We start from the raw sequence: 14,541 nt of genomic DNA on the forward strand, positions 1-14,541 counted from the left end.
TCTGTCTTCTGATCTATAAAGAGGTGGTCACTATTTTTAACCTTTAGGATACCGGAGGTTTTTTTGTTTTTGCGTTTTCATTTTTCTTCCCTATTTTCCATGAGCCATAACTTTTTTATATTTATGGTTACATAGCTGTATAAGGCCTTTTTTTTTTTGCATGACAGGTTGTACTTTCTAATGCCACCATTAATTATGGCATAAAATGTAGTGGGAAGCAGTAAAAAAAATTCCAAATGGGGTGGAATTGGAAAAAAAACACAATTCCTCCACCATTTTACGGATTTTTGTTCCACTGAGTTTTGTTTACGGCAAAACTGATCCATGCCCTTCATTCTCTTGGTCCGTACGATTGCAACGATACCCCATATGTATAGGTCTAAATAGTGTAAAAATAAATTTAAACTTTGATAAAAATATTTTGTTTTCTTTTACAGCACCATATTCTGACCCCCATAACATTTTTATACTTTGTCTACTGAGCTGTGTAGGGGCTCATTTTTTGCGGAACAATCTGTAGTTTGTACGGATACCATTTTGGAGTGTGCGTGACTTTTTTAATCACATTTTATTACATTTTTTTGGGTAAGAGAAGCAATGAAAAAATAGCAAATCGGACATTTTGACCCTTTTTCTGTTACGCCATTCGCTGTATCTGAATTTTCTATTTTAATAGTATGGGCGTTTTCTGTCACAGTGATACCCATGATGTTTATATTTATTGTTATTATATATTTTTTTTATTATACGGAAAGGGGGTGATTTAAAATTTTATATTTCTTTAAATATATTTTTTTAATTAATTTTTTTATTTTTGTGATGATTTTGTGGGTCATATATGAGCCTATAACTTATGTTTTTTAGTTTTTAATTATATACTATCAGAGATTTTTTAAATGGGGTTTGGATTGGAAATTGCTCATTTCTTATCCTGGCCTGCCATCTGGTGGCCAAAATAAGAATTGCAGCATGAACACTTTCAGCCTAATCAGCGAGGCTGAAAGTGTTCAGCGCAACTACCGATGCCCCATTTGCGCATTTAGATGCTGTGATCTCACTTGGTCACGGCATCTAAAGCATTTAATTACCACAATTGGCATTATTGCCAGTCACGGTAATTAGCCGCAGGTCAAACTGTTTCAAACAGCAGAGATCTGCCGGCCATGGTGCCTGCTGCACGTGCGAGCTGGCGCCATGTTTACACATTGCTCCAGCGCCGCGCTGGTAGCAAAGGGATTAAGAGATTCGTCCAAGTTGAAACGCAAAAGATTCAGATTTGGCAAGAATTAGAATGTATTGGAAATTCGCATCAAATTTGATTTATTCAAAATCGATTTGCTCATCTTTAGCATGTGCCTATGTAATCGCTTCACTCCTTTGCTGAGCTGAGTTCCATTAAAGACCACAACCTAGAGGATATTGTGAGGGTCTGTTTGGCTGGATTACAGAGTGGTCTGGTACCGCAGAAGAAGGTAGCAGTGACAGCCTGGCCTTCAAGCAGATAAGAAAAGGTGTTATCCCATGAAAAATATTCACCAGTTTTCAAAGCAGCAGCTGGGTCTGGATACTTTTGTAATTGCATGTACACTGATGAGCATAAGGGTAACAATGTTTTGACCTTTCGACTTTCAGGCTCCATATCTCACCATCCACTACAGCTTTCAATGTGAGACTACCACCATTTTATAGACAATCATCATGACTATCTCATGCATAAATTGGACTTGAAACTATTTATCATATGATTAGTTATGCTGATTATTGTCATGTAATCTTTTGCTCCGAAGATTATGCATTAAAATTTTTATTATTTTGTTAGTATTTTGTAAATCCACCTTTGGCTTTCAACCCTGCCTTAATCCTTCTGGGCATGCTCTTGATCAGATTCAAGCATGTCTCAACCGAAATCTGTTCATTGATCATCGATCCTGGTCAAGTATCCAACGCCTTTGGCTGTGAAACAACCCCATATTTTCAGGCTTCCTCCACCAAATTTGACAGTTCCTTCAATTTCTCAATCTGTTAGCCCCCTTTTCGCTTGTTTCTTCCAGACCCATTTGCACCCATAATAGCCCAGTCTATTGCCTTTCGTCTCATCGCTCCAAATCACCCGTTTCCAATCTTCTACTTTTTTTGCAAACTCAAGCCGACGCTCCTTATGACGATATTGAAGTCCAGGCTTCTTCACCTTTTTTCGGGCCACCATTCCAGACTTGTGGCTTATCACATCGCATGGTGCTTGCATGGATGCACCGTGCACTATTATAAAGCACACAAGCCACCTCCACTGCTGTGTTTGTTGTGTCAGAACTGATAGATCTTGTGATAAGCTGACTTGTTGACTCCGATATTTTGCCTGGAAGTCCACCTCTTGGCTTTGGAATGGATGATCAGACTTCATTTTGTATTCTTCCAACTATCGTGGCATTCAGATGATGCAGTTTGTCAATTTTCTTGGCCGAGATACTGCTATCGATGCTGTTTCTCTTTGGCTGCTCATTGAATCGAACCAGTGACCTTTCACTTGGGAATCGACCTAATAACACTGAGCTATTAGGGAATGTAAGAACAAAATTGAATTTGTAGTATGCAAGAAGATTGTTCCACCACCAGGAGCAAAACAGTAACAATGCAATTACGTGACAAGAATCTGTATAACTAATCATATGCTAAACAGTTGCAAGTCCAATTTATGTATGAGATAGCGAAGATGATTGTCTATAAAATAATGGTGGTCTCACGTTCGAAGCTGAGTGAATGGTGACATATGGAGCCTGAAAGTCAAAAGTTCAAAACATTGTTACCCCTTTGCTCATCAGAGTAATTCAAAATGTTGTATAGCCACTGAGTTATTCAATAAAATGTATCTGTATAACGCCACCTGCTTATTCTGTCCACCTTACTGAAGTGGAGGCACATGGTCAGTTTCATCCTTAAACTGCCTCCTGAACTGTGATAGGGAGACAGTTTAGGCTAAAAAGGAAATTCTTCTGAGATAGGAGATGCCACTCTGAGCTGCCAGGTTAATATAAATCCATTAGAGCAATTAAAGCAATCAATGGGGAGATCTCTGGATCCATGTGAGGTCCAGGGCTGGTTCTAGCTTTGTTAGAAAATGATTGTCATACACTATATGATGTCTATTGTACCAGGTAGAACACCACCGGGCCAGTACACACACTTAGCTGGACCACGACTGCACAGCAGAAGGGCCGAAGTAGGTTTACAATGTATATATACATATTGGGCCAGATTTATCATTCCTCTGACAGCTCACTCCACTTTAACATATGGCTAAAGTCAGTTTTAGCCAAGTCAGATTTATGATCGGCCCTTTAAGACTGTAATAAATGTGGTTTGATGGTAGCAGTTTATCCTTCAGTAAGCAGCTTTACAAAAAGTCGCACATCTTTACGAAAAAGTTGCACGTTTTTATGAAAAAGTCGCATGTTCTATTAAAAAGTCTCATAAGATAAGCATGGTCCTCACTGGAGTGAAATTGGGACTTTTTTGCGACTTTTTTGCGACTTTTTTAAATAGTCCCAATAGTAAATCTGTCTAGAGATTCATTTACATAAGAAAACACGCCCACTTTCAGAAAACTGGCGAGCATAGTGCAGAGCAGAAAAAAGTCGCAAATTTGTGCGCAGTTTTAGCGTTTGGGACTTTTTTGGGACTTTTTCACTCCATTATTCTGACCTGAGCTAATGATAAATCTGGCCCATAAACTTTGCAATTGATTGTTATTAGTGTGCTAACACAATAGTGACGATGAATGCAACATTATTTATATTGTATCCCATTCATGGAAAGGATGCAGATAAAGCAATAGCTACTCTAACACATACATAATTGTGCAGACGAACACCAAATTACTACAAAGTGTTGGATGGCTACAGCAGCTGACAATAACAGCGATTAGGTTGTATTCATGGTTATTTTTCATTGTATAATGTGTGATGACCACTGAATGTGTCTAAGAGGTGTCCTCAAATTTAGCACCCAGTATGACCAGTATACACATTTTGTTGAGATGGAAATCTTTTAATGGAAATTATCATAGAATTAATGTTAAATTTGAGAAAAATATATATTTACTGGAAGATGAGATAGCTGTCCATTAGATTTACTGACCCTCTACACATAACAGTTGAAATATGTAACCTGCTTGGGTAAGGTCTTATAGGACCCATAATATTGCCCCTAAGTCCCATTTAATGTAATGTAGTGTAGGCAGATTAAAGGGGCTGTCCCACTGCAAGTACTTATTCCCAATCCACAGGATAGCGGAAAAGTGTCTGATCAGCGGAGTCTGACCACTGGGGCCCCACCGATCAAGAGAATGGGGTCCTGTTTTTCCCTGTTTGACTTGAGCATGGTTTCTGAATATGTGCTACTAAAGTTCAACATGATAGCTGTTAGATGGACAAAATTAATTGTATCCTATCAGAGAGGTCAGTTGAAGACAACAGAAGAAATGTAAAGGCAGAACATCATTTTGGTCTTTGCAGCCCAAGAATTGCACTCCATCTTTCTACTCCAACTACCCCTCATCTGAACACTTCAGGGAGCTCTTCTGTTGGCACCCTTTTTATGAATTGTAATTGCTGGGAGAATCAGAATGTGCAAAGTTATTTTTCCTGATGCAGCTAAACAAATAGACCATCGTGCAGTACAGTTCACAGTTTCATCAGAGCAAAGAAGTGCACTGGATGTGGCTCTCAGCTGTGAATCAGAGACTAAAGTTCCATCACCCACTGCCTAAATTGTCCCAGCATTGTAATTTAGAAGGTGCTGGCTAAATTCTCCAGAAGACCACTGCTAACCTTAACTCCTGATACTGCATGTAAATTCAAAAATGTGTCTTCAAACTGCAAAACTTACCCACAATTCGAATGTTGATTGTTGCTGTATCTTCCATGTTTTCTATTTGTACAGAAAGGCCATATTTTCCAGAGTGCCCCCTTTCAGCTGATCGTATGAAGAGGATGGTGTCAATTTCAGAAGTTCTGAAACTAACTAGTTTGGAATCCAGAGGCTGTCCCTCTTTGCTCCATGACACCTTTGGTCTTGGTTTTCCCTGTTTTTTTTTTTTTTTTTAGGAAAGAAAGACTCAATTGAATTAAAGTACTTGAATGGTATAATTAGATATTTAAAGCAATAGTACACACAAACAAATCAGCCTTAAGCCTCATTCACACATCAGTGTTTTGGTCAGTGATTTCCATCAGTGATTGTGAGCCTCCATAGATATAAGGTATAAGGAAAGATCTGCACCTGTTCTGTGTTTAGAGCTGCATCTGGTTTTGGCTCAAAATCACTGATGGAAATCACTGACCGAACACTGACATGTGAATGAGGGATTAGGGCCATTTAAAAGAAAGGGGTTGATAATTATTCATAGTTCATAAAAATGCTCACACCCAATCATTGTCCAGTGTAAACATGGCAGAGAACGACAGACAAACAAGCAAATGCTCATTTGTCGGGTGGATGGATCCTTTATTCTAACATAAAAATGCATGCTGGTCAGCAGCTCGTCTCCATGTTCTGCCAACAATATGCAAACTGAATGGGGACAAACAATTGTACTAATGATCATTTGGTCTTCTTTCATTTTGCTTTGCCCTGTGTGAAAGGTCCTTTAACAAGCACTGATTGACTTGTTAAACCATTGACTACTGCTCGTTAGCACTGCATATGGCATCTAGACTGGCTTAGATGCATATTATATGTAGTTCATCCAGAAAAGTTGTCATCTTTTATCATCTCTATATAATGGTTGCAATAGTAGTTTGGAGCCTTGTACAAAATACCTGTTAAGCCAGGCCTGTGGTAAGGCTTAATAGGCATCAAGTGAATATCCCATAGATTGCAATAGTAAACTATTTCGGTATATGAAATAAGCGATCAAATGATTGCATGTTCAAGTCCCCTAAGGGGACTAAAGAGTACAGTAGAAAAATATAAATTTTTTAAATAATTTCCTATCCAAATTTGACATAAATGTAAATAAACAATAATTTTTTTTTATCATAATTGGTATCGCGATGTCCAAACTATTAAAAGATGACTATGTTTATTGTGCATAGTGAATGCTGTTAGGAGAAAAAAATGAAGATTAATGATTTGCTGTTTTTTATCACTTCCCAGAAAAAGTTAGGGATTTCAGAAAGCAGTTTTTTAAAGTAGTAAAATGAAAAACTGTATAAATTTGATATCACTGTAATCACACTGACCCACAGAGTAAAGTAATCATGTGATTTTTATCGCACAGTGAATGCAGTAACAAAACAAAAGCTCCAAAAAAGTATAGCAAACATTTTTTCCCCAATTTTCAATACATGATATGGTAAATTAAATGGTGCCATTACGAAATACAACGTACCCCACAAAAAACAAGCCATCATATGACTTGTTGACCAGAAAAGATAAAAAGTTATGGCTCCTGGAAAGAGGGAAGTTAAAAATGAAAACATGAAAACTAAAATTGGCAGGGTTAAATCCAGAGGAAGGCAACGAAAACCCATGAGGTAGAAGACAATTTTCCTCGTTTTAGGGAGAAAAAAAATTCCTTCCCGATTTCTTCTTATAAATAGTGAAGCAACTTACCTGGAAGGGGATAACCAGATTCACTTGCTCTCCTACTTTTCTAATATAGGTCTGCCTGAGGTGTCTAGGCAAACGTATCTTTGGTTGTTCTGTAAAATGGAAAGAATATTAATATGAAAATTCATACTAACATGGTTGTGTAACAGCACACAATGATTTCTTGTGACTTACGCACAATCTCCCGGATAGTGACAGGCTGAGTCAGTGAGGTTGGCTCACTTTTTCCTGCAATATTTACTGCAATTATACGGAATTCAATCTTCTCTCCTGTAGGAAGATCCTTCACTGTGTAGCCGCACCTTTCTACTAGTTCAGTGTTGGCTGCTGTCCATTCTGTATCTGTAAATATAAAGGTATAAAGTCACTTATCAGTAAGGGCTCATTCACACGACCGTATGCTTTCCGTAAAAAATACGGATGACATCCGTGTGCATTCCATATTTTGCGGAATGGAACAGCTGGCCCCTAATAGAACAGTACTATCCTTGTCCGTAATGCGAACAATAATAGGATGTAACTTCTGTTTTTTTTTGGCAGACTCATCGAAATGAATGGTTCCGCATACGGTCCGCAAAAAAACCGGAATGGACACGGAAAGAAAATATGTTTGTGTGCATGAGCCCTGAGGCTGGGTTCACATCACCGTTTATTTTTCAGTTCTTTTGATTCAGCAGAAGAATAGACAAATAAAGAAACAACAAATCCTATATTTTAAGCATCCTTAATGCTCAGTTAGGCACATCTTGCATCTGATTTAGCCTATCTGTCGAAGAGATGTTATTTTAGACAGAAAAGAAGTCCTGCATGACAACTTTTGATTGGGGGCTGATCACTGTAAAATCATGTACAATCTCAATGTTTCTCTATGAGGAACTTCTTCTGTTTAGGGAAACACAAGGATCACAGTAAGGCCTCATGCACACGACCGTTTTTTTTTTGCGGTCCGCAAAACGGATTTCCGTTGTTCCGTGATTTGTGACCGTTTTTTCTTCCGTGGGTCTTCCTTGATTTTTGGAGGATCCACGGACATGAAAAGTGAAAAAAAAACTAAGTCAAGTTTGCATTGAAAATGATAGGAAAAACGGACACGGATCACGGACACGGATCACGGACGCGGATGACTATCTTGTGTGCATCAGTGATTTTTGACGGACCCATTGACTTGAATGGGTCCGCGAACCGTTAACCGTGAAAAAAATAGGACAGGTCATATTTTTTTCACGGCCAGGAAACACGGATCACGGATGCGGCTGCCAAACGGTGCATTTTCCGATTTTTCCACGGACCCATTGAAAGTTAATGGGTCCGCGAAAAAAAACGGAACCACGGACGCGGATGCACACAACGGTCGTGTGCATGAGGCCTAAGGCTACTTTCACACTAGCGTCGGGGCTCCGCTTGTGAGCTCCGTTTGAAGGGGCTCTCAAGCGGCCCCGAACGCATCCGTCCAGCTACTAATGCATTCTGAGTGGACGCGGATCCGCTCAGAATGCATCAGTCTGGCAGCGTTCAGCCTCTGCTCCGCTCAGCAAGCGGACACCTGAACGCTGCTTGCAGCGTTCGGGTGTCCGCCTGGCCGTGCGGAGGCAAGCGGATCCGTCCAGACTTACAATGTAAGTCAATGGGGACGGATCCGTTTGAAGTTGACACCATATGGCTCAATTTTCAAACGGATCCGTCCCCATTGACTTTCAATGTAAAGTCTGGACGGATCCGCTCAGGCTACTTTCACACTTAGAAATTTTTCTAAACTATAATGCAGACGGATCCGTTCTGAACGGATCTAAACGTCTGCATTATAGGAGCGGATCCGTCTGAGCAGACAGCAGACGGATCCGCTCTGAACGCAAGTGTGAAAGTAGCCTAAATCTTAACCATGGAGCTCTGGCCTATTCCAAACTTTATAATTTTACAAGTGTAATAGTACCACCAATTTTGACTCTGGTTTGGCTGTCGATATGTTGATTGAACTAAACATAACCAATTAGTTATCCACAATTACTGCTTAGTGCAGGTAAACTTAATTTGCAATAAACAGTAAGATAAATAGTTGATAATATATTTTTTCCTAAAATGAAAGGTTGGCAAAATAGTGCCTGCTAGATCAAGTCAGACTGGTCCGACAGAACACCAGAAGATCATCTGGTAGACCTATACTGAATAATGACAGCAGAAGACCACTGTATTTGGGGGAGCTGCATGTTTATGGCTTTAGGGTCTTTTGTTTATGGCTTTAGAAATAAACCTGTTAGATTTTATTGTCCATGTACCATTGACATGTACATATCACCCAGATTTAGTAATCCTACAAATGGCATAACTAGAAGGCTATCTAGAGCTGCACCAGATTTATCACAGTGGCTCAGACTGAATGATAAATGTGGTGCAGGGATAGACACTGTGGCCCTGATTCATCAAGACCGACCTCTTCAACGCCGGTCTTGATGGGGCCATGTGATTTATGACAAGGTGCAGGCCTTGACATCAATTACATGGCTTCTCCAGCTCTCTGTGCTCTGGAATGAAATCTACGGCAGCTCAGCTGCTGTATATTTCATTCATTAATTACGCCAGTTTCTTTCATAAATAATGATGAATGAGCTGGGGCTGATGGCCCTACCCACACTCTGCCCTTGCCAAGACCCCTTTGTGTAAAATTGGTCACGGGGTGTAAAATACCAAATGCAACTATAAAAGTTACAATGGAATTGAAAAATCACAAATGGTTGTCTTGCTCTATATCAACTATTGGTTGGATAAAGCCAATTGTGGTGCAGTTTTGGTGCAAAACTATCTTAGGTCATGCCCCTTTCAAGTGAAGATTCACCTCATTCCTATAAGCCCAAACCCCTATTTAAGCAAGTCAGAAAAATAAGTGAAGAGACTCTAGATGCTCTGAATTATGCCAAAATTGTTCCAATTTGCACCATGTTTAACACAGATTTTAGGTGCAGACACATTAGTAAATCTGGGCCAATGTGGTTTCTGCGGTGGTTTCGGTTTTCTCCATTTATGTCAATGTGATGAAGACAAGGATAAACTATTATAGATATGCCGGAAAGGACATGAATCCGTTTTTAAAAATACAATTACAGTGCAAAAAATGAAAAAAATAAATAAATAAATAGCACGAATTCTAGATTTCTTTCATTTTGAATATTCCTCTCTTTATTCATGTTAGGAAAAGATCAAAGACTCACCTCCCTCTTTGCGGAACTCAATTAGGTAACCATCAATTCCCCCAGCTCCAATACGATCTGGAGGTCTCCACTTCAAAGTGCAGGTAGTGTCTGTGACATCCTCAACAATCAAATGTAGAGGTTCACTAGTTGGAGCTGAAAAGAGAATATTGTCAGTCCAAAAATCATTGCACAACATACAAGTGCCTTGCAAAAGTATTCACCCCCTTGACTTTTTTCATGTTTTGGTGCCTCACAACCTGGAATTAACATGGATTGTTTGAGGATTTGCATCATTTAATTTACAGAACATGCCCACATCTTTGAAGATGTTTTTTATATTTTTTATTGAGAAGTAAAACAACTAGAGATGAACGAATCGAAGTTGACGAAGTAGAATTCGATACGAATTTCAGGAAAAATTTGATTCGTACCGAATCCGAATTTCCTCATGCTTCGTTGTAATGAATTGCATTTTTTCCTAAAATGGCTGCTGCACATGTGAGGACATGGGAACTCTGGGAGCGCGGGATCACCCATAATGCAATGCATGGGGCCAATCAGCAGCCAGCCAACCCTGTGATAAATAGCCTCAGCCATCTTGGATTCTGCCATTTTCCAGTGTTCTTAGTGCAGGGAGAGACGTCAGTAGGTGCTAGGGACAGTGCTAGGAAAGACTTCATTGTGCTAAAAAAATGATTTACAAGTTCAGGGAAAGATTATTCAAGGTGTAGGGAAAGGATAGGGAGGAATCATTCTGCAGCATTTATGTAGAACAGGGTTCAGTAGGCGAGGTTACAGCCTGGGTAATAGGAACAGTCCTATAACACCTTGCTGCACTGACTGGGGATCAAAATTGCCATTATACAGCTCTGTAATTCCAGCAAACCATTCTTGTTAGGCCTATTGCACACGACCTTATGGCTTTTTCAGTGTTTTGCGGTCCATTTTCATGGATCCGTTATTCCATTTTTTGTTTCCATTGTGTTTCCGTTTCTGTTCCGTTTTTCCGTTCCGTTTTTCCGTATGGCATATACAGTATACAGTAATTACATAGATAAAATTGGGCTGGGCATAACATTTTCAATAGATAGTTCAGCAAAAAACGGAACGGAAACGGAAGACATACGGATGCATTTCCGTATGTGTTCCAGTTTATTTGCGGACCTATTGACTTGAATGAAGCCACGGAACGTGATTTGCGGACAATAATAGGACATGTTCTATGTTAGAACGGAAAAACGGAAATACGGAAACGGAATGCATACGGAGTACATTCCGTTTTTTGCGGAAACATTTAAATGTATGGTTCCGTATACGGACCGTATACGGAACGCAAAAAACGGCCAGTAAACGGGGGAAAAAAACGGCCGTGTGCAGGAGGCCTTATTGAGGTGAAAGTGCTGTTTGATACAGCCATGAACAGGGTTTATTACAAGGAAATATTTCTACATCTTATTTGCACTTGTGCAGTCCAGTTATATGTTCTAAAGCATTTTTTGGCTTGTATTAGTGGGAAATTGTATGGTGAAGTGCGAAAATTACAGCCCTTTCTGGCGTCTATTAGTGGCACACAAAATTTTTTTATTTGCCGTTCAGCCGTGCAGTTATACAGTGGATATAAAAAGTCTACACACCCCTGTTAAAATGTCAGGTTTCTGTAATGTAAAAAAGATAAATCATTTCAGACCTTTTCCACCTTTAATGTGACCTATAAACTGTACAACTCAATTGAAAAACAAACTGAAATCTTTTAGGTAGAGGGAATAAAAAATCGTGAAAACTCAGATCCGATTGTACAGTCCTGATCAAAAGTTTAAGACCACTTGAAAAATGGCAAAAAAATCATATTTAGCATGGCTGGATCTTAACAAGGTTCCAAGTAGAGCTTCAACATGCAACAAGAAGAAATGGGAGTGAGACAAAACATTTTTTGAGCATTCAATTTAATGAAAACAACGAATAAACTGAAACAGGCTGTTTTTCAGCTGATCAAAAGTTTTGGACCACACCTCCAAAAAAAAACTAAACCCCCCAAAACAGAAATCCAACTTCCAAACATGAACTCAGTAATGAGTAGCTCCGATGTTATTGTTTATCACTTCAATAATTGATGCAAGCGTTTCCATGAGGTGAGTGGGAACATTTCTCCAAGTGGTGAAGACGGCCGCACGAAGGCCATCTACTGTCTGGAACTGTTGTCCATTTTTGGAAACTTCCCTTGCCATCCATCCCCAAAGGTTCTCAATTGGATTTAGATCAGGGGAACACGCAGGATGGGCCAAAAGAGTGATGTTATTCTCCTGAAAGAAGTCCCTTTTCCTGCGGGCATTGTGTACTGTAGCGTTGTCCTGTTGAAAAACCCAGTCGTTACCACACAGACGAGGGCCCTCAGTCATGAAGAATGCTCTCTGCAACATCTGGACATAGCCAGCGGCCGTTTGACGCCCCTGCACTTCCTGAAGCTCCATTGTTCCACTGAAGGAAAAAGCACCCCAGACCATTATGACGCCCCCTCCAATGTGGCGCATAGAAAATATCTCAGGTGGGATCTGCTTGTCATGCCAGTAACGTTGGAAACCATCAGGACCATCAAGGTTACATTTTTTTGTCATCAGAGAATAAAACTTTCTTCCTCCTTTGAATGTCCCATGTTTGGTGCTCTCTTGCAAAGTCCAAACGAGCAGTTCTGTGGCGTTCAAGGAGACGAGGTCTTTGAAGATGTTTTTTGTTTTTGAAGCCCTTCAGTCTCAGATGCCGTCTGATGGTTATGGGGCTGCAGTCAGCACTAGTAAGGGCCTTAATTTGGGTCGAGGATCATCCAGTGTCTTGAGGGACAGCCAATTGGATCCTCCGGCTCAGTGCTAATGAATTTTTTTTGGGTCTTCCACTTGACTTTTTTGTTCCATAACCCTCAGGATGATTAAAAAATTTAAGAAATTCCAAATGACTGTCTTACTGCGTCCGACCTCAGCAGCGATGGTGCGCTGTGAGAGACCCTGCTTATGCAGTTCAACAACCCGACCACGTTCAAAAAGGGAGAGTTTTTTTGTCTTTGCCATCACAATGTGTTACTACCTGACAGAAAATGACAATATATCCACATCTTTGCACAGATTTGGCCTTTCAAAGGCATGTGGTCCTAAACTTTTGATCAGCTGAAAAACAGCCTGTTTCAGTTTATTTGTTGTTTTCATTAAATTGAATGCTCAAAAAATGTTTTGTCTCACTCCCATTTCTTCTTGTTGCATGTTGAAGCTCTACTTGGAACCTTGTTAAGATCCAGCCATGCTAAATATGATTTTTTGCCATTTTTCAAGTGGTCTTAAACTTTTGATCAGGACTGTATAGTCTAACTCCCAGGCAAGCGTCCGCGTCACCATGGGAACGCCTGGAGGTTAGAATATACCATCGGATCTGAGTTTTTATGATCTCACTGAGATCGTGAAAACTCAGATCCGATGGTATATTCTAACGCCCAGGCGTTCCCATGGTGACGGGGATGCTTGTCGGGGAGGAGTATGCCGAAGTGGAACAACTGTACAGTTTGAAAAAAAAAAAGACAAATATTCTAAAAAACAAATAAATTCGATATAGTGCTATACCGATGTAGTAGATTTAACACTCATGATTTCTGAGATGTGTTATCTATAGTGATGAGCGAGCACCAAAGTATTCGGGTGTTCGGCCCGAACACATCGCGATATTCGTGTGCTCGGTCGAGCACCCGAGTATAATGGAAGTCAATGGGAGACAACCAGGCACCCCCTGCTCTGAAGAGGGGAGGGTGCCTGGTCCATTGGAAAATGTCAGAAAGTGACAGAAACACCAACGAAATGGATCAGGAACAGCATGAGGATGATGTCTGGATGTATCTTGGACTCCCAGGTCGCTGCAGGAAACCATTTTGTCTGCGTTGTACCACACTTTTACAGACTGATCAAAATACGCACAAAACCCCCCAATTTTTATTTTATTTTACAATAATAATTATTAGGAAATATTATTTCCTGTATATTAAATTGTATATAAAGTGCAATTGCTGCAAAAAACTACAAGGAAGAGGCACTCCGAAACCTGTATATCACATAAAGGAGGGCCTCATTCACATTGTGGTACAATTGTTCTAGTAGTGGGACTCCTACACTAATAAAGCCTATGCACTAAGTGAAAGGGTTGCCAAAAACTACAAGGAATCGGCGCTCCAATACACCCTTTGTTACACATAAAAGAGGGCATCATTCATACCCTTGAAAAATTATCATTAATGGCCTGCTGGTGACCCTCAAAAACATTAGGCGCAAAGGCCTGCTGATCTGACCATCTAAAATAACAGGGGTGAGGGCCTGCTGCTGAGCTGACCGTCTAAAACATTAGGGGCGAGGGCCTGTTGGTGAGATGATGCTCTAAAACATTATATGCGAGTGCCTGCAGATGAGCAGACGCTCTCAAACATTATATGCGAGTGCCTGCAAATGAGCAGACGCTCTAAATGATTATATGCGAGTGCCTGCAGATGAACAGATGCTCTCAAACATTATATGCAAGTGCCTGCAGATGAGTAGACGCTCTAAAAAAAATTTGAGTTGAGGGCCTGTAGTTGAGCAGACCCAGTAAAAAATTTTTAGTTGAGGGCCTGCAGTTGAGCAGACACTCTCAAACATTATATGCGAGTGCCTGCAGATGAGCAGATGCTCTCAATCATTATATGCGAGTGCCTGCAGATGAGCAGACGCTGTAAAACATAATA

The 14,541-nt window shown here is 40.1% G+C and overlaps 1 protein-coding gene across 5 annotated transcripts in view; it reads right to left on the minus strand.

Annotated features, from left to right (window-relative positions):
- LOC121001740 (myosin-binding protein C, fast-type-like) overlaps positions 1-14,541 on the minus strand; it is a 607,494-nt gene that overhangs the window by 37,482 nt on the left and 555,471 nt on the right. For all 5 annotated transcript variants that reach the window (XM_040432959.1, XM_040432949.1, XM_040432934.1 and 2 more), the window contains 4 exons: positions 9,813-9,947; positions 6,784-6,951; positions 6,613-6,701; positions 4,885-5,080 (listed from right to left, as the gene is read on the minus strand). In XM_040432959.1, the coding sequence (XP_040288893.1) occupies positions 4,885-5,080; positions 6,613-6,701; positions 6,784-6,951; positions 9,813-9,947 (588 nt within the window). The remainder of the gene's footprint in view (positions 1-4,884; positions 5,081-6,612; positions 6,702-6,783; positions 6,952-9,812; positions 9,948-14,541) is intronic.

The sequence above is a fragment of the Bufo bufo genome, chromosome 1 (genome assembly GCF_905171765.1).
Source record: "Bufo bufo chromosome 1, aBufBuf1.1, whole genome shotgun sequence".
Taxonomy (NCBI): domain Eukaryota; kingdom Metazoa; phylum Chordata; class Amphibia; order Anura; family Bufonidae; genus Bufo; species Bufo bufo.